Source organism: Cenococcum geophilum (genome assembly GCF_001692895.1).
Source record: "Cenococcum geophilum 1.58 unplaced genomic scaffold K441scaffold_10, whole genome shotgun sequence".
Taxonomy (NCBI): Eukaryota; Fungi; Ascomycota; class Dothideomycetes; order Gloniales; family Gloniaceae; genus Cenococcum; species Cenococcum geophilum.
The window spans coordinates 2,835,937-2,854,995 of record NW_027137568.1 but is presented as its reverse complement, the minus strand read 5'-3'; the positions used below and the strand labels follow the sequence as shown (position 1 = coordinate 2,854,995).

The following is a 19,059-nucleotide window of genomic DNA, read 5'->3' as shown; positions in this document are numbered from 1 at the left end:
GCGCAAGGTGTATTCAGATGGCTGGTGTTGTTGTTATGGTTTGAGAACTTGGTGGCAGGCACAGGATAATTGTTGGTGTCCCCTTTCTCTGCACCCCTTCGGCAAGCACTGACCCTTTGGATGGGGAAAGCGCACTAAAAGTTAAGGACTCAGTTGGCCCAAGCGTTATGCGACACCAAAGAAAAGTTTCGAGATAGATGTCAGGACGTGACGTTTGCCCGCAATGCCTTCAACAATTTGCTGAGAGGAGCCCAGTATGAAGACCGAGTTTAAAGTAACTACCCCGACCAAAATATGGTATAAATTATGCTAACTTGCACCTCAGTTCTCCAACCTGCTGGGAACAGTGTATAGCAGAGGCAATCTACTATTTGCGCCAGATGGAACCTGCCTAATTTCACCTGTAGGAAACAGAGTCACTGTGTTTGACCTTGTCAAGTGTGTGCTTTCCGCTATGTTGTCCCAACCATCAGACATTGTTGCTAACAGTGACGACTAGTAATAAATCGTATACCCTTCCATTTGCACATCGAAGAAATATTGCCCGACTGGCCTTAAATCCTCGAGGAAACCTCCTGCTCTCAGTCGATGAAGATGGCCGTGCAGTCCTCACAAATATTCCCCGTAGAGTAGTCCTATACCACTTTTCCTTCAAAGGGGAAGTTTCCGCCCTCGCCTTTTCACCATCCGGACGACATTTCGCCGTGGGCATAGGAAGGCAGATAGAAGTATGGCATACTCCTTCAACACCAGATGTAGCAGATGGTGACCTCGAGTTTGCACCGTTCGTGCGGCATAGGGTATATACTGGGCACTTTGACTCAGTTCGGAGCATAGAATGGTCTGGCGATTCAAGGTTTTTCTTAACCGCCTCAAAAGATCTAACCGCAAAGATATGGAGTTTAGACCCAGAGGAAGGATTTATACCAACGACGCTGGGTGGACACAGGCAAGGCGTAGTAGGAGCATGGTTTTCTAAAGATCAGGAGACGGTGGGTATGGCTGGCGCTCTGCTTTCTCATAATGTGGTTTCACTGACACCCCGCAGATATACACAGCTAGCAAGGATGGAGCTTTATTCCAGTGGAAATACATGTTGCGGCCAGGAGTACCAGAGAGCGAAGAAATGGATGATGATAATATGCAGTGGAGAATCGCAGAGAGACACTACTTCATGCAGAACAACGCGCATGTCACATGTGCAGCATTTCACGCCGCGTCGAATATACTAGTGGCAGGGTTCTCTAATGGCATATTTGGAATTTACGAGCTACCTGATTTTAATACGATACAAAATCTCAGGTATGTGTCCGGTTAAAGTTCAGAATATCCGTGTGGCTAATTTCTGAAGCATCTCCCAAAATGATATCGATTTTGTCGCTATCAACAAGACAGGCGAATGGCTTGCTTTTGGAGCCTCGAAGCTTGGTCAACTGCTCGTTTGGGAATGGCAATCAGAGTCCTACATCCTGAAACAGCAAGGCCATTTTGACTCGATGAACTCAATAGTGTACTCACCAGACGGTCAACGCATCATCACGACAGCAGACGACGGGAAGATCAAAGTCTGGGATGTGAATTCAGGGTTTTGCATAGTAACTTTTACAGAGCATACCAGCGGCGTAACGGCCTGCGAATTTGCCAAAAGAGGAAATGTTTTGTTCACTGCGAGTTTAGACGGTTCAGTAAGAGCTTGGGACTTGATTCGATATCGAAACTTTAGAACATTCACAGCGCCAACGAGGTTATCCTTCTCCTCACTGGCAGTCGATCCAAGTGGAGAAGTAGTCTGCGCAGGATCCATCGATTCATTCGATATTCACATTTGGTCCGTACAAACTGGCCAACTTCTAGACCAGCTCTCTGGCCATGAAGGACCCGTATCATCTCTCTCCTTCGCGCCCAGCGGTGGCGCCTTAGTCAGTGGTAGTTGGGATCACACTGTTCGCGTATGGAATATTTTCGCGCGAACGCAAACCAGCGAGCCACTTCAACTCATGGCCGACGTCCTGTGCGTTGCATTCCGCCCAGATTCTAAACAAATTGCTGTTACAACACTCGATGGTCAATTGACCTTCTGGTCTGTCTCAGAAGCCACACAAACCGGAGGCCTTGATGCGCGGCGAGACGTCTCAGGCGGGCGCAAAATCTCTGACCGTCGAACCGCTGCCAACGTCGCCGGCACTAAAAGCTTCACCACCGTAACATACAGTGCGGACGGCAGTTGCGTGCTTGCAGGCGGGAATAGCAAGTATATATGTCTGTATGATGTGCAGTCAGGCGTTCTGCTAAAAAAGTTCACGGTATCTGTTAATTTGTCTCTTGATGGAACGCAGGAATTTCTTAACAGCAAACTTCTCACGGAAGCCGGGCCTCAGGGCCTGATAGATACTCAAGGCGAGGCATCTGATCTCGAGGACCGCATCGATCACACTCTTCCCGGTGCCACACGAGGTGATGCTTCAGTAAGAAGGACAAGGCCTGAAGTTCGCGTGCCGGCGGTCGCATTTTCACCCACTGGAAGAGCGTTTTGCGCGGCTAGCACAGAGGGCTTACTGATTTACTCGCTCGATTCGCTCCTGCAGTTTGATCCATTCGATCTGGACGTAACCGTGACGCCGTCCAGCACCCTCGAAACGCTCTCGCAGCGCGATTTCCTAAAGGCGATTGTAATGGCTTTTCGATTAAATGAAAGGACTCTAATCCGGCGCGTCTACGAAGCAATTCCCACAGCCGATATCGCGCTTGTAGTTAAAGACATGCCAACAGTCTATCTTGCGCGCTTATTACGATTCGTGGCGGTGCAGGCGGATGAATCTCCACACCTTGAGTTCAATTTACTATGGATCGAGGCGCTGCTAAGTAAGCACGGACGTTATTTGAAGGATAATGCAGGCGTTTTTGCCGCAGAGCTTAGGAGCGTACAGAAAGCTGTTGGGAGGATCCAGGCAGAGCTGGCAAGGCTAGCGGATGATAATGTCTATGCAATTGATTATCTTCTCGCGCAGCCAGTGGTTGAGGAGCAGGTGGAGTCTCAAGGGTTAGATTTCGGGGAGGACGATGAGAACGCTAATGATACGGACGAGGACATGNACAGCGAGGAGGAAGAGTGGCTAGGATTAGATTAGGGTTGGTTACAGCATGTAAGGGCGTATGAAATACAGGGCTTGGAGATCATCTTGTATTAAAGGGGGTGCCGTTCAGCCTCATTCGATAATCGCACGCCCAGACCTCAAGGCCGGCCACCCCTGCAAGCTTCGCGTCCTCTCCAACCACCGGCAGCAATTGTGGTGGCCTTTGCCATCTCCGCGAACTTCTTATATATCTCACCTTAAAGTACACAGAGCCAATTTTAACTGCTAGTATAACATCCTACCTGTATTACTAGGCTTACTTTCATACCCGTCTGCTTATGCGCTGCCCCTCTTTAGCCGGCTCCTCAGGTCCCCGGCCCACGTTTAATCTCTCCAACCTCCCAGTCTACCTCACCAGTAATGAGCGCGATCGTGAGCGTTTGAGGCAGTGTTGGGGTGTTCTAGACTGTGGCGACTGTTTGAAGAGTCAGTGGCATTGTGGATGGTGCCCTTTGGTAAGTCCTTTATAATTTGATTTCGCGAGGCTGAGGTCACGCCAATCGTTTGAAATAATTAAGAGATTTATCCGAGCTTCTTATATTGTCAAATGTTTTTCGTCCCCTAAGCTATCTAAGATATCTCCAAGAACATGACGTTTCTCTAAATTATGCCAGCCTCTCATTAAACCTACAAATACTCTCACAAAGAAAGATTCCCTCCTCTCAATATCCCCCGTTCCCACCCCCCTAAATCCCACCACATTTCCAGCCTTCCAAGTCCTCCTCTTCATACCCATTCCATCCCCTCACCCACCCTCTCCCTAACCCACACCAACCACGCTAACAACCCCCCAGTCAAACACCTGCCTCCCCCTCCCCCTCACCCCCGCCGCGCGCGCCCTCCCCCTCCTCTCCCCCCTCGCCCACCCCACCATCTGCGCCTTCTCCTCCGAGCGCTTCGAGCTGCGCACCGGCGGTCTGGGCTGCGCCGTCTCGACGCTCACCTTCCTGACGTGCGTCGTGACGATCTTCTGCACCCTCGCGGCAATCCTGCTCGGCTGGGCGGCGGTGCGGCTGGGCGTGTGGGTGGGGGGTGTGTGGAAGGCGCGGAAGGGCGGGTGGGTGCAGTATGCGGATGGGAGAGGGGAGGTGTGGGTGCGAGGGGAGGGGGGTTGGGTGTGGTGGCGGAGGGTTAGGGGAAGGCGATGGAGGAGGTTGTAGAGGGGGAGGGTGGGGAAGGGGACGAGGGCGTGGTGGTGGAAGTGGAGGAGGGCGGAGAGGGAGGGAGTGGGGAGGAGAGGCCGCTGCTTGCGAGGTGAGGGGTGGGGTTGGATGCGTTTGGTTCGGGCTTGTGGGCTTGTTTCTGTTGGGATATTTGATGCATTCCGGCGTCCTGTGGATGAGGGTTTGGGTGTTTGTTGCTCTGGCTTTATGCTGGGCTGCTGCGTGCTTGTGTTTTTATCTAGACGGCAAAGTACGATCCCAGGAATTTCTCGTAAGCTCTGCGGGTTTATTGTTGACGGTTAACGCTGCATTTGCGGCAAAACAGGTGCAGTGCGTACCGAATCACAGATAACGGCGGGAGGCTCGTTGCATTAGAGATAGCAAAACAGTACAGATCACTAAACAGTATGCATATGCTACAGGAATGGAACGGCGGTACGGCATGCTTGCCTTTTACACACTATCGACAATACTTGCCCCCTTCCTCTGGAATAGAGAGATACATGTACAAGTTAGAGGCGTCACAACTTATCCCGGAATGCACTGTTGATCACTAGTCAGAGAATCCTCGAAGCAGCCGCATGCGTATCTCGTGGCAGGGAACGAGGATATTGACTTACCTTGCGAGTAATACGTGTTCCATGTGTAGCAACTGCTCCCTGAAGAGCAGTAGCGAGAGCCTGTCTAGCCGTGCCGCCGCATTGCGCTTACTGCGGGTAAGATTAGAGTTAGCTAGTGTTCTGGCTTCTAAGCTACACAGGAAATTTTTTTTGGTTTTGGTGTCGTGGAGTACACTTGTAATGCGAATCTTAGCAAACGTTACACGTAATAGAAGGTAATGTTTACCACTGGTACTGCTGCAGGCGCTGGCAATGCTAGGATCTTCGCAGCAGCCTGCTCGCCTGCGATGACAATATATGCCGAAGGGTTTGTGGAGACTTGGCCGGGGAAGATTGACGCGTCAACGACGAAAAGGTTGCCAGTGCCGTAGACGCGCGTGTTGGTATCGACGACTGAAGTACCGCCAGTCAGGCCACTATCTGTTCCCATCTTAGCTGTGCCGATCCAGTGGTTCGAGCGACGCGCATTCGCTGTGATCGGAACCTATATTTAAAAACACCAGTTGGTTAGTCTAAACCCATTGCCGGTATTATATGTGAAGTTTAGAGTGTAAAAGTAGAGCTGACTTACGCTGTTGACAAAATCAGAAGCATTAACCCCTGGCGCAGGAACTTCCCAGATAATTGAAGGGACCGTGGCAATGGCTGCTTGCAGGTTTTCGAGACCCTTGACGACAGCTTCGAGGTCCCCTGCAGTGCGGAGGTATGGAAGAGTTGAGACATACATGTTCAGATCTCCCGCGATTGAGAGAACGCCACGGGACGTTGAGCCTCTGCCTAGGTTCTGGCTCATTGTCATAGAACCTTATATATGTTAGCTCCACTTTTCAAGAGCTATGGCCAAAATTCTATAAACTCACTGTTCGTAGCTGGTAGTGAAGATTGAACTCTGGCAGTCCATTGAAGCTGACGAGTGATTCCATCGGAGCATGTAATATCCTGCCAAAATATAGGACCAATATTAGGTGCTGATTGAGTAAGAATACCAGTTCGATTGTTTAGATAGGCATCTTTGTCAGCGGTGATTGGGTCCGTGTATGCTGCATAGAAGTCATAGAACGTGACATTAGGATGCCTTATCACAGTATCGGTCTGCAATATTATTAGCTGGAGAAATTTTCGATCGAGGGGTGGGGAAACCCGTGCATTTACATGGTCGTTCAAATTCTGTCCGACGGGCAGATCAATCCACTGCGAACTCTTAATCATCGTTGGCCCATCCTGGACACTGCTATTAACAATGGAGAGCTGATCCGTTGGCCCGATGCCGCTGCGGAAAAGTATCTTTGTGGAGCCAAATGTACCAGCAGAAAGAATAACTCTTCCGGTGCCTGCTGTGACATTGACTATGCCGCAATATCCACTTTCCAACTCAACACCGGTAACGTGACCACCAGTCCGAACAACTCGCCTGACGGCTGTATTCATCCAAAGTGCAAAATTCTTTCTGGCACTGGCAGTGACAAGATAGGTAGCTAGAGGACCTCCCCTTTCGCCATTAGAGAACATGTAAGAAGTATGAGAGAAAGTCATGTTCTTCTGGTCGGGGACGCTGTTAGCAGCAACATTTTCCCAACCACCAGCTACTAGGGCCGACGAGAGAACATTGTAGCCTTGTTGATAGTATAGTTTGCCATCCATCGATGGGTGGTCGGTCCCAGTAATACGAGAGAAGACTCGCGATGTCGCAGCAGCCATGTCCGTGGACTTCCATCCAGCGGGGAAGTTGTAATCCCAGTCAATTGGGTTCGGCTTCCACCAAAGGCCCGCATTCACAGCCGTACCGCCACCAAGAATGCATCCAGCCATTTGGTCAATGTCTGTGCAGGCGATTCCAGCTGAATCGAGCCAAATCTGATTGCAAAGACCGGGAACATCAAAGCGAGTAAGGTTCGTGCCTTGGAGCCAGTCCGGCTTCATAGTCCCGCCCCACCTGCCTGACGATGGAGGTCCTTTCTCAATTAGAAGTACAGACTGGCCAGACTCAGAGAGCTTGTCAGCAAGAGGTATACCTGCAGCTCCTGCACCAACCACAATGTAATCCCAGGTCCCTGTCGGAGCCGGAGTTCCAGAGCAAGTTATAGCAACAGTTGCCGTTGCCATTGCTTGAGACCAAACTGCAGTAGTAACTCTTCCAGTCAGTGTTCTGTTCTAGCATGTGTCGGAGAGAAAAAACGGTGCAATTACAGAGAGAGGACAGCAGCGAACCCGCCTTGAGGATTTCAGAAATCCTCATTTCCAAGAACAGCGACCTGCAGTGAGGCCAGGGAAAGCCCAGCGCTATGGAATTGGCAGAGCAATTGGCACAGAGGGACGCTCAAAAAAAAGGACCGCATTGTCCACGAAGACGGCATTATATAGATATTCCTGTTTATCCTCTGAGATGGGAAAGTGTGGAGATGGATCCCGAGAGCCTAGTAGACAGCATGACGGATGTCCGAACCCTGGGGACCCTGATCCAGGAACACATTTGACGCCGGATCGTGATCCTAGGATTTAGTTTCTAACTGAGCACGAGGAGTGGTGAGCATTGGTAAGTCAGGGACGAATGAATTAATTTCTAGGGGAAATATAGGCAAGGCACATTGATTAATATAGATTGATTTATGGAAACATCGTGTTCCCCTCCAGTCGTCAAGTCTCCTGCTCTATCAAGATCCGTCCAACTTTAAATATTGACGCGTCATTTTATCAAGTGATTAAATATATATAAATATTTTAGCTTTACTTTATAAAGTGAGAGGCCTACTTAATAGAATTAAGATTACACCATGTATATCGGCCCCTCAAAGTCCGCCCGAACGTTACACTATCACGAGTAATCGGTTGGAAAGCGTACGGAGATTTCTCCTTCCTTTTTGGGATTAGTGGTTTTCCCCTATAGGGTCACCCATAAGGTTGCTGTGGTTAGGGCTTTTGGCTTATCTTATTACTAACGAATTCTCTACCGAGGGTCAGAGAGCTTATGGGTGTTGTTTTATTGCAAACTAAATGTTTTAAAAATCGAATTTTGTCCTAACTATAAGGGGTAAGACTCTCAACGCAGTGCCGTCCGATTAGAAAGGGAATTCCCCGTGTAAAACTATCGCACTTGAGTACACGGATGCATTGGAGATCTGCCTGTGTGGAAAGCCAGGCTTGCCGATTTCGGTGAACACCATCACACAAGCAGGTCGTTAAAGCTCCAACACTAAGAACCCTCCAACAAAAAATATATCCCAACTCCTACAAAAACATTAAAGTTCAGCAAGAATGCACGATGAACGTATGCGCCCCCAATTTCCCCCACACCCTCTTCCGCCACGCCCATGACTCGCCTCGAACCAACCAAATACTGACAGTGCTCAGACCCGCACCACCTCCTCGCCCAACTCCCGCTGACCGTCTCACCTTTCCTTTCCCTCCCAACCGCCACCACCCTCCCTTATACGTATAAACAGCTCCCGTCGACCCTCCCGCCTTCCGCCGTGGACCCTGCCCCCGCTAACACCAACACCGCCGATCCCTCCCAGCCTCAAAGCCAGCCTCAAGCAACGCAGGCGAAATCCGCCTACGTCATCTCTTCGTCCGGCCATGCCGCACATCCAGATGATATTATAGCGTCATGTCGCGCGCTACAGGCACATCTGCTGGGTATGGAGCAAGAGGCCAAGAGGAAGGTGGAAGAATGGGAGGAGCGGAGGCGGGAGGCGGAATTGGCGGAGAAGCGGAGGGTTGCGCCCGGATGGTTGGATGAGAATGTTAGGCTGCTAGTGCCGGAGCGGAAGGCAGGGGCTGTGGGACAAGAGGGAGGGCCTGGAGCGAGAATTGGCGGTTTTGGTGCGAGCCAGATTGGTCCTGGAGGCAATGGTGGAATGAATGGATTTGGACATGAGGAGAAGATGGAAGGGATCGAAAGGGCGGGTCAAAGCGGAGGAGATAGAGCGGGCGAAGAGCTGGATAGGGCGTTTGGAGGGTTGGGGATACGGTAGGATTACGGTGTTATGGATTTATGACCTACTTTTATCATGCATATACTGGCTTGATAGGCGTTCAGGTGCTTAGAAGGTGGGTTTATGGCCTTTAGGCCAGAGGATGTTGACTCTGGGTGTAATTGTGGAGTTTAAAGGGTGGAAAAGGCGCAATATTTTGCGTTGGTTGCGGTGCCCAACTGCAAATTAAATTGTTACTCGTCTAATATTTAAGGTGAAAAATCCGGATCTACACTATGTGGTAGCTAGCTATTACAATAGTCGTGAAATTATCTGGTCTCGCCGCCAAGCAAAATACCAAAATCCCTTGAAAGAAATCTCGAGACTTCCTCGAAAGAAGAACACCAACCCTAATAGTCGTGGAATTAGAGAACGACGCAGCCGACTTTCTCTTTCAACCGTAAAAGAACCTGTACTATTTGACACGACTGCTCTATATTCAAACCCTGTTTAACCACCGCGTTTATCCGTAGGCATCTGCCTGTAAGAAGGGAACAGAATGCTTTAGATTTGAGAATATTTCTTACACTGAACACAACAGATGAGAGCATAGCTTTAACGGGGAGTCTCTCAGATTATGGCCCTTGAAATACTCTCCACCCCTCCAGGATTAGAATCCTTCACACCTCTCGAAGAGCATCAAAGCCAAACACCAGGAACGTTCTTTGGTGGCAAGCCAGTTTTGTATTGCAAGCATGGTAGCCTCACGCTTAGTATCGCTAAGGACCAGCTTGAAGCGCATCCTGCTATAGCGAAATTTAGCATTAGATCTTCAGGTCAGGGCATCGGAGTTATTGATGGTCCTGTTCAGTCATCGGATCCAGCTATCATCTCGAACGTGGACGTTTGGGTTACTTCGGAGTACGTAAACATCCCACTTCTCCTAAGCTATTTGTTTAAGTAGTATTAATTCTTCTACGTAGGCACCTTATTATATTCCAGCAACAGCCATCCAGCAATGGCATTGCTATACCCTACCCTACGATTGCCCTTCACGCCATTCAACGATGGAAAGGCCCCCAACTTGCCGCTTCAGAAGAAGGCACTGAAGCCTTGTACATGCAACTTAGCCTGAATGACTCGGAGTTGGTTAACTCCGATGATGATATTGAGATACTTGAAATCACTGTACTTCCGCCAAATTACGATTCTCCAACAACCGCTAGATCGTCTGATTCTACAGCCACAACTACAACACCGTACATACGCGAATTGTTTGAAGCGATCAGCGCGTGTGCAGATTTACACCCGGATCCTGCGTCACCTTCATCAGATGTCGACGACGAGGAAGGGGATATGCCTGGTGCTGGTGGCTGGATCACATCTGAGAATATGGGGGAATACTTTGATGAGGATGGGAACTTCATTGGAGGCGGCAGACTAGGTGCTGGTGCTGGGACAGTCAGATTACGAGAAGATGATCATGATACTACGAATGGGAGCAATAGTATTGAGAATGTTGGGGGAGATGTTGAAGATACAAAATGGCGACGAACGGAATGAATTATAGGCAAGATAGTTGCCGTATGATGGACGTTTTTTTGAACATCAGCCTGCTTTGAGGGACCTAGCTGTACAGCACCCATGCGTCAGGCACTGCGTAAGCCAATTGCTTAAAAGGTTTATACTTTCTAATTCTACAAAAACAGCCCTATTTCGGTTCCACTTGAATTTGCCGCTGACAAAATTCCCGAATTCCTAGTTTGTAATCTAAAGTCTGGATATAGAGCAGAACCCTTGACTACCAGAATCAAATATACGTCCTCGAGCTGGATGGTGCGCTTGACTAGTGATTACCGAAATTGCTGTGTTACAGGGGGGCCGTACAAGCTGTGCATAGAACACTATCATACACGTTAGACGCCAGTTTCACAGAGTACTATTGAGGCGTAAATATCGAGGCGTAAATCTTGCTAAGCCTAAACTTTTAGAGCGGCATGAGGCCTGTGCGAGATTATGATAGCCGCAGCGGCACGGAGGGTGGTTAAGGGGAACTCGGATTTAAGAGATTCAGATTCTCCCCTTTCTCAAGCAAGATTCACATTTGAAACTGCCAAAAATCCTTGCAGATGTTCAGGCGCAAGGTTACCGTCCTTCTACAGGCTGGATGCCTACTTCTCGCGGCTTCCTCTTTAATCGTTGGTTTTACTTATTTTGGAAACAATTCTTCTGGCAATGCAACTAGAGCTGCATCCTTTGCCCATAAGTGGCCGTTTTCTTCGAATAATGCCCCCGCAAATGCCACAGGTAAGCCAATATCTTGGCATGTTGTAACCCTAAACCCTAACATGGAATGAAACGCAGAGAGCAAGACTAGCCCATCACCAAAGGAAGACTCTCCTGCAACTCCCTCCACAACTCCTGGGGCTAAAGAGGGCAATACTACCCTATTCCAGATTGCACCACCCTATATCAAAGCAATTTTGACTCCGGAAGATGACTACTTCCCAAGGCTAAAATGCCCAAGGCTAAAATGCCCAAGGCCAAATTTGCACCGTTACGACTATCTCCGACTTAACTCCACCAACGAAGTTAGTTTGCCGAAATATTATTTTGCCCTCGATCTTCACGACTGTGTGCATGTTCTCCCTCGACTTCTCGGCTCGGTTGTTGAGACCATACGTTTTCTAGGTCCACAGAATTGCGCTCTTTCGGTGGTAGAAGGCCGCTCGGTCGATGGAACATTTGAGATTCTGAAACTTCTAAGGGAAGAGGTAGAGCAAATGGGAGCCAAGTACTTTTTGACTACCAACGAGGTCCATCCGTGGGGTCAAGATGTCAACCGTGTAGAGGCTCTTGCAGAACTCCGCAACCAGGCACTCCAGCCGTTGGTAGATTATTCAAGTCAATACTCGCCAGAAACGACGGTGGTATTCCTCAACGACGTAGCCTTATGCTTTGAGGATATTCTTGAACTCATACACCAACGTGTATACCAAGAAGCCGATATGACTTGCGCCATGGACTGGACTTATGTAGGAGCTGATCCAACATTCTATGATGTATGGATTGCTCGAGACATGAATGGAGACACATTCTTCGACATTCCTGAAGACGGTAACTGGGACAGTGCTTGGAACCTATTCTGGAACAACCCCGGAGCGCGCGCGCGGCTGAACGCGGGTAGGCCATTTCAAGTATTTGCTTGCTGGAATGGGGCGACAGCATTTACCGCGAAGCCCATATTTGAGCGAAAGATCAAGTTCCGTAGCTCTTACGAGGGCGAGTGCTACTCAGGCGAACCGCAGCTATTTTGCAAAGATATGTGGCACACTGGCTACGGCAAGATCGCTGTTGTGCCCAGTATCAATATCGAATACGGCGATGAAGCCGCACAGAAGATAAAGTCACTGAAGGGCTACACATCCAGATGGGTGGCAGCCGAAAGACGGAATGGCATGTCATTGAAAGTCAAATGGGAACAATCACCACCAGCTCAAACTAGATGCATAGTAGACTATGCAAACCAGTATTGGGTACCTTGGGATGAGCAACTGGAAGAGCATGAATCTGATTCATGACGACAACTCTCTTGCCGATAAGCCTTTTTATTAATCTATCCCCTAAGTATCGTGACAAACTACAGTTACTCAGCATTTGTCAGCAGTGTCACAGTCAAACTATCTTCAAAGCCGTGTTGACAGCCAGTCGCTTTAGGCCCACCTAAAAAAATTTCAAAGCGAAGGATAAAGGATATCTAACCGACTCCACCATGGAGGCTCTAATTCTCGATGCAGCTCTCAAAACCGCGACGGTCGAAAGAATCCCCATACCTTCTCCGTCGTCCAACGAGATTATCATACGGGTGGATGCAGTCGCACTCAATCCAGTGGATGCATTATATGTATTCAACCCACTTGGCAAGACCGGTCGCGTCATAGGCAGCGACTTCGCCGGCACAGTAGAGTCACTTGGTCCCCATGTACCATTTTTGAATCCTCATATGAGAGCCGGCCAGCGGGTCGCGGGCTTCCTACAGGGTGCCAGCTCTGTCAACGACAAGCCTGGCGCGTTTGCTGAATACCTTCGTATCCCTCACGACCTTGTGTGGCAGGTCCGAGACAATATGTCCCTTGGCGATGCAGCGGCGATATCCTTATGCGCTCTCACAGCGGCACAGTGCCTTTACTATCGCTTAGGTCTCCCCGCACCATTCTCGCATGAATGGAGCCGTAAGGCAAATACTTCGTGTCAACATCACTTGACCGTTTTCATCTATAGTGCTTCCACTTCTGTTGGCCTTTATGCGGCGCAACTTGTCCGGCTCTCATCTAAGGTATCCAACACGCCTATTCGCATGTTTGGCGCGGCTAGTCCTTCCAATCACCCTATGTTGTCTAGTCCCCCGTATGAATTCGCTGCGCTTGTCAACTACAGGGACCCTGACTGGCCGGCTCAGATACACAGCTTGACTAGTGGCCAAGGAGTTGATTTCGCACTCGACTGCATCTCTGAGGGCTCCTCTGTGGCCCAAGTCGCGTCCGTTTTAGCTCCTCATGGAGAGATGGCTGTTGTACGGTCACGAGAAGGTAAAGCCTGGGAGGTAGAGGAGGGCACGCTTCCATCGGAACCGCTGTATGGGGCTGTTTGGGAGGGTTTAGGAGAAGAAACGGAATACCAAAATATGACTTTACCAGCGTCGTCTCGCGCGCGTCAGTTTGCTGTGTCGTTTTATCGTTTCCTTTCCTCATCTGATGAAATGCCGATCCAACCGAATCCAATCCGTCTTATGCCTGGAGGCCTGAATCGAATTGTACTTGATGGCTTTGCTTTGTTGGGACCTGGTACTATGGAGCAGCGCGATGGTAATAGGACTGAGGAATGGATGAAGCCAGTGAGCGGAGAAAAGCTCGTGTACTTGTTGAAAGCAGATGAAAAGAGTAATTAACTCACGAGTACAAGAGGCATTGTAAACTAAAATGAATTAATCATAAAATCGTCATTCAACTACCTACACTGGAAAATTGACGGAAGTGTATGGAAAAGTGCGAGCAAACTATTAAAAGCCTTGAAGTCACTTAGGTTTAGCACATAATGATTAGGGGCGAAATTCTGAAAGCCTAGACTCCGCCTTTCTCTCTTATAGTAGCCCGAAGTCACCGTCGTTTCGGGATATAGTTTTGCGCACGTGAGTTCGTGCTCCACTTTTCGCGCTTCGGCCCGCTAGCGCTCGCCTGGCTTCGTACAACAATAAACACCACTAGCACTAAAGCATTCTTACCATAGCCACCCGTAAGTCATTTTTCAGCGCAATCCCAATCGAATGGCGCGCTCCCGCATCTCCTCTCGCAGTCCAACTCGCAGTCCTACTCGCCATACTCACCCACCCTCCCGCGCCCTCTCAGAATCCCGCTACGAAATCGACCTCGACGCGCTAGGCGGCGCAAATGATTCTGTCTTGTCTTCGACAGGGCTGGAAGAGGATGAGGAAGATAAAAGAGTAGATGTAGTGAGAAGCGATGAAATTGAAGGGCCAGAGGATTTTACCATGAACATGGAGTTCTGGATGCGCACGCCCCTTTTACCGACACAAGAACAAGAGGAGGCCAATGCTAAAGTGGAGGAGAGTAAGGAAGATAGTAAGGAGGATGAAGTTGGGGTCACAGACGAAGTCACGGAGGAAACAACAGAGGAGAGTAACAGGCCAATTTCAGTTTCAAGGGAAGAGCACGACGAGGACGAGGGCTTCGACTCTGGATCGCCGACGATGCGTCCTTCAACCACACCTCCAGGAGATGATGAACGCAGAAGAGATGTCTCAAACGCGTCAATCGAAAATGAGGAGAAGGTGATGTCATACTTGGACGCACTGCCCGACACTGATGTTGCAGATGCTCATGTTTCCACTCCTCTAAAACCTCATATGTCAATTCGGCTCCATCCTCCCCCATCCCATCCGCCCTCTCAAGTATTACAGAGGACGCGCGGGCTGCAACCGACGGTAGAGGAGTACGTGGATACGCCGAGGAAGATAAGCCAGGATACTGTTATTCATACTATGCCACAAGAACCTGACTCGCCGAGATCATCTCTCCAAGCTCAGCTCGTGGCCCTCGAAGCTCGTCTTCATGAGCAACAAGCCGCTTCTAATGCTCGAATCACGGAACTCGAAACCATTCTATCGTTCACGCGCTCGGAGCTCGAGACATCACGCACTAGGATTTACAAACAGAGCGAAGAAATTGCGAAAGTAACAGAATCAAATAAGAAATGGGGAGAGAGTATGGAAGCTGCCAGCGCAGACAACTTCCTCAAGCTACAGGATCAGAAAGATGCGTTTGAGAGGCAGATGCAAAAACTTGAAGAGAGCCTTCGCATGGAAAATGAAGTGAAGTTGCAGAAGCAAAAGGATTTATTAGAGAAGCAGATTGAAACCATCAAGACTGAAAAGGAGCAGGAGATTAACAAGGCGAATGACTCAGCTGGCAAAGAGGTTATGGCAAGAGAGCAACAGATCGAAGAATTAAGGAAAGAATACCAGAAATCAAAAGAAGACATTTTAGGGAGTCTGAATACGGCATTAAGGAATCGTGAGTGGGAGTTTGGGCAAGAGAAGACAGAACTGAACAAGAATATTATTGCTCTAGAATCGCGCGTCAACGACTTGCTAGGACAACTTGAGCAAGCTACAGCAGAAGCGAAGGCGGCAAGATCAGAGGCTACTCGGCTTGTTAGCCAGCAAAAGGCGCCTGAAAATACCTCTGCGCAATTTATGGACTTCGAGACTCGGCTCCACACGCTACAGACACAACTAGACGCTTCCAGAGCCGATATCACAGCCAAAGATCAAGAAATTTTGCGTAGTATCGAAGAGCAAGAGCAGCTTGACCAGCGGTTCATTGCTTCTCAGAAACGCATCTCGGAACTTGAAGCAAGTATCTCTATGCTCCGCCAACAGCTGGAGCAAGCCAGAATGGAAACGTCTGAAGCCCGCGCGGAGATTGAAAATGCGCAAGAGGGGGCACGTGTCGTCAGAGTAGGTCTTAGGGAGGCACGGGCGGAGGCCGATGTGCACATCAACGAGTTAGAAGACAGGCTTAAGAGGCTAAAAGACGCGAAAGCAAACGCGGAGGGTAGAGTCATGGAGCTAGAGAATGAACGCGAAGCGTTTCTTGAAGCTCATAGGACGAAGACTCTAGAACTGAGAAATAAAGCTGAAGATGCGGTAAAGAAAGTGGGTTCCATGCTAGACCTCGAGAGGGCGGAGAAGAAGAACGTTGAAAAAGATATCAAAAAGCTGAAAGAGGAGATAAGTCGGCTGACAGCAGAACTAGAAAAGAGAAGTGAAGAGTCCGAAGATAAGGATGAGGATGTAGAAGAGGTGCAGACTCTGCGTGAGTTACTCAGAAAACAAATCCAGGCCACAAAGGCTGCAAAGATGGAAGTGCAAGCTACACGTAAAGAACTTGAATCTCTGCGTACAGAGATGGAGACACAAAAGGAGGATTTCGAGGCCGTTAACAAGGAGATGGACGAGCGGTTGGCTCTCCTGCTTAGGTCGATTACGAAAGAGCGGGCTAAGACAGCTATAGAACTTAGGGATGAACAGTGGGTCAAGAACATGGAGCGGTTACAAGGCGAGAGAGAGCTCATGGGTAAGGTACTTATGAGAGAGTGGGGGAAACAAGAGTGTGGTGCCGTAGCGCCTGATGAGAATCAAGCCTATCGGTACTTATATGTTAAAAGGTGACGATGAGGATTGCCAAACTCTTGCTTCTAGTTCTTTAAAGGGCTTGGGAAAGGAATTTTAGGTTATTATGGCTTCTTTTTGGGGACTTGAGCGTTAGCTGGACGTTATGATATGCTGTATGACTAGAGAATTGTATCAATACGACGTTGAGCAGTGCAAGCAACGCACAGGATCAAATGAGTACATTTTGCAAAACGTTCTACTCCTAATTTACAGGCTCTCTTGTCTTGATACAATGCTATGCTGACACCTCATATCGAATTCGTACAGCAACCATACTTGGATACTAATATCCCAAACTTCATTCCAATCCAATGCTAGCCCAACTCCATTTATCTCGCTCAACCTTGCGTTTATAGCAGGCCTTTCCTAGCTAACTCAATTTTCCTTGCCGCTTCTCCGGCTTTATACCCGCCCTTGCTTGCGCATACTGCAATACCATCTCCAAGCTCAACCTTGTCTTCTACTTCCCAGGCGCATGGGCAGTGGTGCGGGAAGTGCACGCACGAGAGAGTACCGGGACAGAGATAGTTTGTGCAGTGAGCTATTGAGCACCATAATAGTCAGTTAAGCGCTTCTACGGAGCAGAGATAACGAAAAGAGTGCTGTACGCGCTCCGGGAAAGAGCAATGGGGGAAAAAATTGTGCAGGCCTTAGAGTATAAAACGAGAGAAGACTATACCCCCTTCATATTGCTGCCGGTACCAACTTGCATCACTCCGCACATTCTGCGGCTGCTGGTGTTGTTGCTGGTGCTGCTGGCCACCGAACATTTGGTCGAAGAAGCCGAATTGGGCGACGCTGGGGACAGCGAGGAGGCTGAAGATCAGCACGAGGAGGTCGAGGAAAGTCATTCTGAATATTTGGTAGAGTTTTCTGCCCTAGTATCGTGCTGGCGCGCTGAGTACCGCTGCAGAGGCGGAATGGAATTGTGTTCGATCCAGGGCTGTTCGTTGCAGCTTGATGGAGTGGCCTTTTGGGCGCCAAGAGGATGCAAAGAGGTCAAATTTGCCCAGAACACCCTGACGCTTTGCGGAGAAAAAGTTCAAATGTCCGCACAAGCTCAATTACAGCTTCACAGTCCACACACGATATCTCTACATAACACACACTCGCGGAAAAGTAGTGCACTCCAAACTCATGCTGGCTTTTCGCTAATTATCAAGTAGAATGCATCTTATGTACACTGTCGGGCCGGACGGCAAACGCGTCTATACCCTCAAAAAGGTTGTCAATGGAGAAGTCTCGAAGTCGGCGCATCCTGCAAGGTTTTCGCCTGATGATAAGTACTCGAGGTACGTCACATACACAGTAGAAGGGCTGGGTAATCGTCCGGGAACAATTACTAACGAGAATTTTCAGACATCGTGTAACGTTGAAAAAGCGATATGGATTGCTTCTAACACAGCAGAGTAAGTAAAGCTTAGAATAAGAACTGCGCGAAGCGACACTAATCTCATTCAGAGGACAAACAAGTGCTCGGACAGTAGGTGGGAATTGCATGGTTTGAACGTTCACTGCACTTGAGGAGGTGACCGGCGTTTCAAGGAGTTTAGGCGAGGATACCAAGCCATGGCTCTGTTAATATATATATATTATTCATTCTTGATTAACGTCTGATGCAGTCCCAATTAAGGTCCATGCAGACGAATACCGTTAAGTTAGCTACAAAAAACCTCCAAGGGAGACGTGAGAGGTAATACAGTATGTACCCCTCCAGGTAGCACGCCCGTACTACGTCAACGGGAAGAAAAATACCATTAGGTCGCTGCTCTAAGGCTCCTGTAAGGGAGCGTCCTAATTACCTATCTTGCCCTGTCTGCCATTTATACTATACTTCTACTTAAATTAAAATTGCCGTAAAATTAATATTATCCTGCCCTTGCTCCCATTTAAATGCCCTATGTGTGTGTATATCCCTTAACCCGCTGGGGTGCAATGCCAAGCTGCACCGTGCACGAACACCGTACCGAGCTGTACGAAGAACCTCAGGTCACTGCAATTCTCATCACGGAGGCTCGAACAAGAGCTTCCTATTGGCCAGATTCTTATCGATAACGTAGGACCCGAATCAGCAGGTTAAGGGATACCTCCTGCTTATAACATGATTTCCACCCTAAAGGAACAGCGAGACGAATATATAAGAACTAGGTGTCTTATCCTAGGGCCCCAACCTAGGTCCCCTATGCACATCCCTAGCCAAAGATATAGAGGAAGACGAAATACCGTACGGGTAAGTCCAGGCTATCGGGTAGAATAGGGAATGAGAGGCTTATTACAGACTTCCCGGGGCGTATACGGTTCGGTTTGGTTGCCATGCCATATATAGGTGCCGTGTAGTACAACATAAGGTATACCATACGGGAGGAAGGGGGGGGGCGGGGGGGGGCGGGGGGCGCCGGAGGTAGATGCCGTGATTCGAATAATTAATTGGAATGCGTACATAAAGACGTGATAGCTGTGTTAAGTTTCCGTTGGGAC

The 19,059-nt window shown here is 49.0% G+C and overlaps 11 protein-coding genes across 11 annotated transcripts; 9 read left to right on the top strand and 2 right to left on the bottom strand.

Moving 5' to 3' along the window:
* Window positions 1–256: 256 nt before the first annotated feature.
* K441DRAFT_675386 (periodic tryptophan protein-like protein 2) lies at window positions 257–3,128 on the top strand (the record flags this gene model as incomplete). Its single annotated transcript, XM_067650849.1, has 5 exons — window positions 257–274; window positions 326–438; window positions 500–992; window positions 1,049–1,302; window positions 1,352–3,128. 5 exons carry the CDS (start codon window positions 257–259, stop codon window positions 3,126–3,128), a joined length of 2,655 nt encoding a protein of 884 aa, XP_067506858.1.
* A 284-nt stretch (window positions 3,129–3,412) lies between these two features.
* K441DRAFT_548051 (uncharacterized protein) lies at window positions 3,413–4,294 on the top strand (the record flags this gene model as incomplete). The annotated part of the gene is made up of 2 exons (XM_067642942.1): window positions 3,413–3,589; window positions 3,929–4,294. 2 exons carry the CDS (start codon window positions 3,413–3,415, stop codon window positions 4,292–4,294), a joined length of 543 nt encoding a protein of 180 aa, XP_067506857.1.
* Window positions 4,295–4,360: 66 nt separating this feature from the next.
* On the top strand, window positions 4,361–4,753 carry K441DRAFT_656124 (uncharacterized protein). The gene has a single exon (XM_067647963.1). The coding sequence runs from the start codon at window positions 4,452–4,454 to the stop codon at window positions 4,647–4,649; it is 198 nt and encodes a 65-aa protein (XP_067506856.1). The 5' UTR covers window positions 4,361–4,451; the 3' UTR covers window positions 4,650–4,753.
* A 363-nt stretch (window positions 4,754–5,116) lies between these two features.
* On the bottom strand, window positions 5,117–7,020 carry K441DRAFT_685581 (cellobiose dehydrogenase; the record flags this gene model as incomplete). Its single annotated transcript, XM_067651899.1, has 4 exons — window positions 5,117–5,401; window positions 5,489–5,721; window positions 5,778–6,009; window positions 6,070–7,020. 4 exons carry the CDS (start codon window positions 7,018–7,020, stop codon window positions 5,117–5,119), a joined length of 1,701 nt encoding a protein of 566 aa, XP_067506855.1.
* A 901-nt stretch (window positions 7,021–7,921) lies between these two features.
* K441DRAFT_656122 (uncharacterized protein) lies at window positions 7,922–9,137 on the top strand. The gene is made up of 2 exons (XM_067647962.1): window positions 7,922–8,182; window positions 8,266–9,137. The coding sequence occupies exons 1-2, from the start codon at window positions 8,170–8,172 to the stop codon at window positions 8,886–8,888; spliced, it is 636 nt and encodes a 211-aa protein (XP_067506854.1). The 5' UTR covers window positions 7,922–8,169; the 3' UTR covers window positions 8,889–9,137.
* A 40-nt stretch (window positions 9,138–9,177) lies between these two features.
* K441DRAFT_18773 (uncharacterized protein) lies at window positions 9,178–10,674 on the top strand. Its single transcript, XM_067640414.1, has 2 exons — window positions 9,178–9,749; window positions 9,812–10,674. The coding sequence occupies exons 1-2, from the start codon at window positions 9,466–9,468 to the stop codon at window positions 10,389–10,391; spliced, it is 864 nt and encodes a 287-aa protein (XP_067506853.1). The 5' UTR covers window positions 9,178–9,465; the 3' UTR covers window positions 10,392–10,674.
* A 41-nt stretch (window positions 10,675–10,715) lies between these two features.
* Window positions 10,716–12,505, top strand: K441DRAFT_18749 (glycosyltransferase family 69 protein). Its single transcript, XM_067640410.1, has 2 exons — window positions 10,716–11,135; window positions 11,193–12,505. The coding sequence occupies exons 1-2, from the start codon at window positions 10,958–10,960 to the stop codon at window positions 12,407–12,409; spliced, it is 1,395 nt and encodes a 464-aa protein (XP_067506852.1). The 5' UTR covers window positions 10,716–10,957; the 3' UTR covers window positions 12,410–12,505.
* On the top strand, window positions 12,506–13,841 carry K441DRAFT_18750 (GroES-like protein). Its single transcript, XM_067640411.1, has one exon. The coding sequence runs from the start codon at window positions 12,601–12,603 to the stop codon at window positions 13,774–13,776; it is 1,176 nt and encodes a 391-aa protein (XP_067506851.1). The 5' UTR covers window positions 12,506–12,600; the 3' UTR covers window positions 13,777–13,841.
* A 279-nt stretch (window positions 13,842–14,120) lies between these two features.
* On the top strand, window positions 14,121–16,746 carry K441DRAFT_656119 (uncharacterized protein). Its single transcript, XM_067647961.1, has one exon. It carries the CDS (start codon window positions 14,152–14,154, stop codon window positions 16,576–16,578), a length of 2,427 nt encoding a protein of 808 aa, XP_067506850.1. The 5' UTR covers window positions 14,121–14,151; the 3' UTR covers window positions 16,579–16,746.
* K441DRAFT_656118 (uncharacterized protein) lies at window positions 16,739–17,531 on the bottom strand. Its single transcript, XM_067647960.1, has 2 exons — window positions 17,261–17,531; window positions 16,739–17,122 (listed from the first exon to the last, which is right to left on the bottom strand). Exons 1-2 carry the CDS (start codon window positions 17,430–17,432, stop codon window positions 16,932–16,934), a joined length of 363 nt encoding a protein of 120 aa, XP_067506849.1. The 5' UTR covers window positions 17,433–17,531; the 3' UTR covers window positions 16,739–16,931.
* A 119-nt stretch (window positions 17,532–17,650) lies between these two features.
* On the top strand, window positions 17,651–18,310 carry K441DRAFT_656117 (ribosome biogenesis protein Nop10). The gene is made up of 4 exons (XM_067647959.1): window positions 17,651–17,700; window positions 17,748–17,873; window positions 17,941–17,990; window positions 18,043–18,310. The coding sequence occupies exons 2-4, from the start codon at window positions 17,749–17,751 to the stop codon at window positions 18,066–18,068; spliced, it is 201 nt and encodes a 66-aa protein (XP_067506848.1). The 5' UTR covers window positions 17,651–17,700; window position 17,748; the 3' UTR covers window positions 18,069–18,310.
* Window positions 18,311–19,059: the final 749 nt, after the last annotated feature.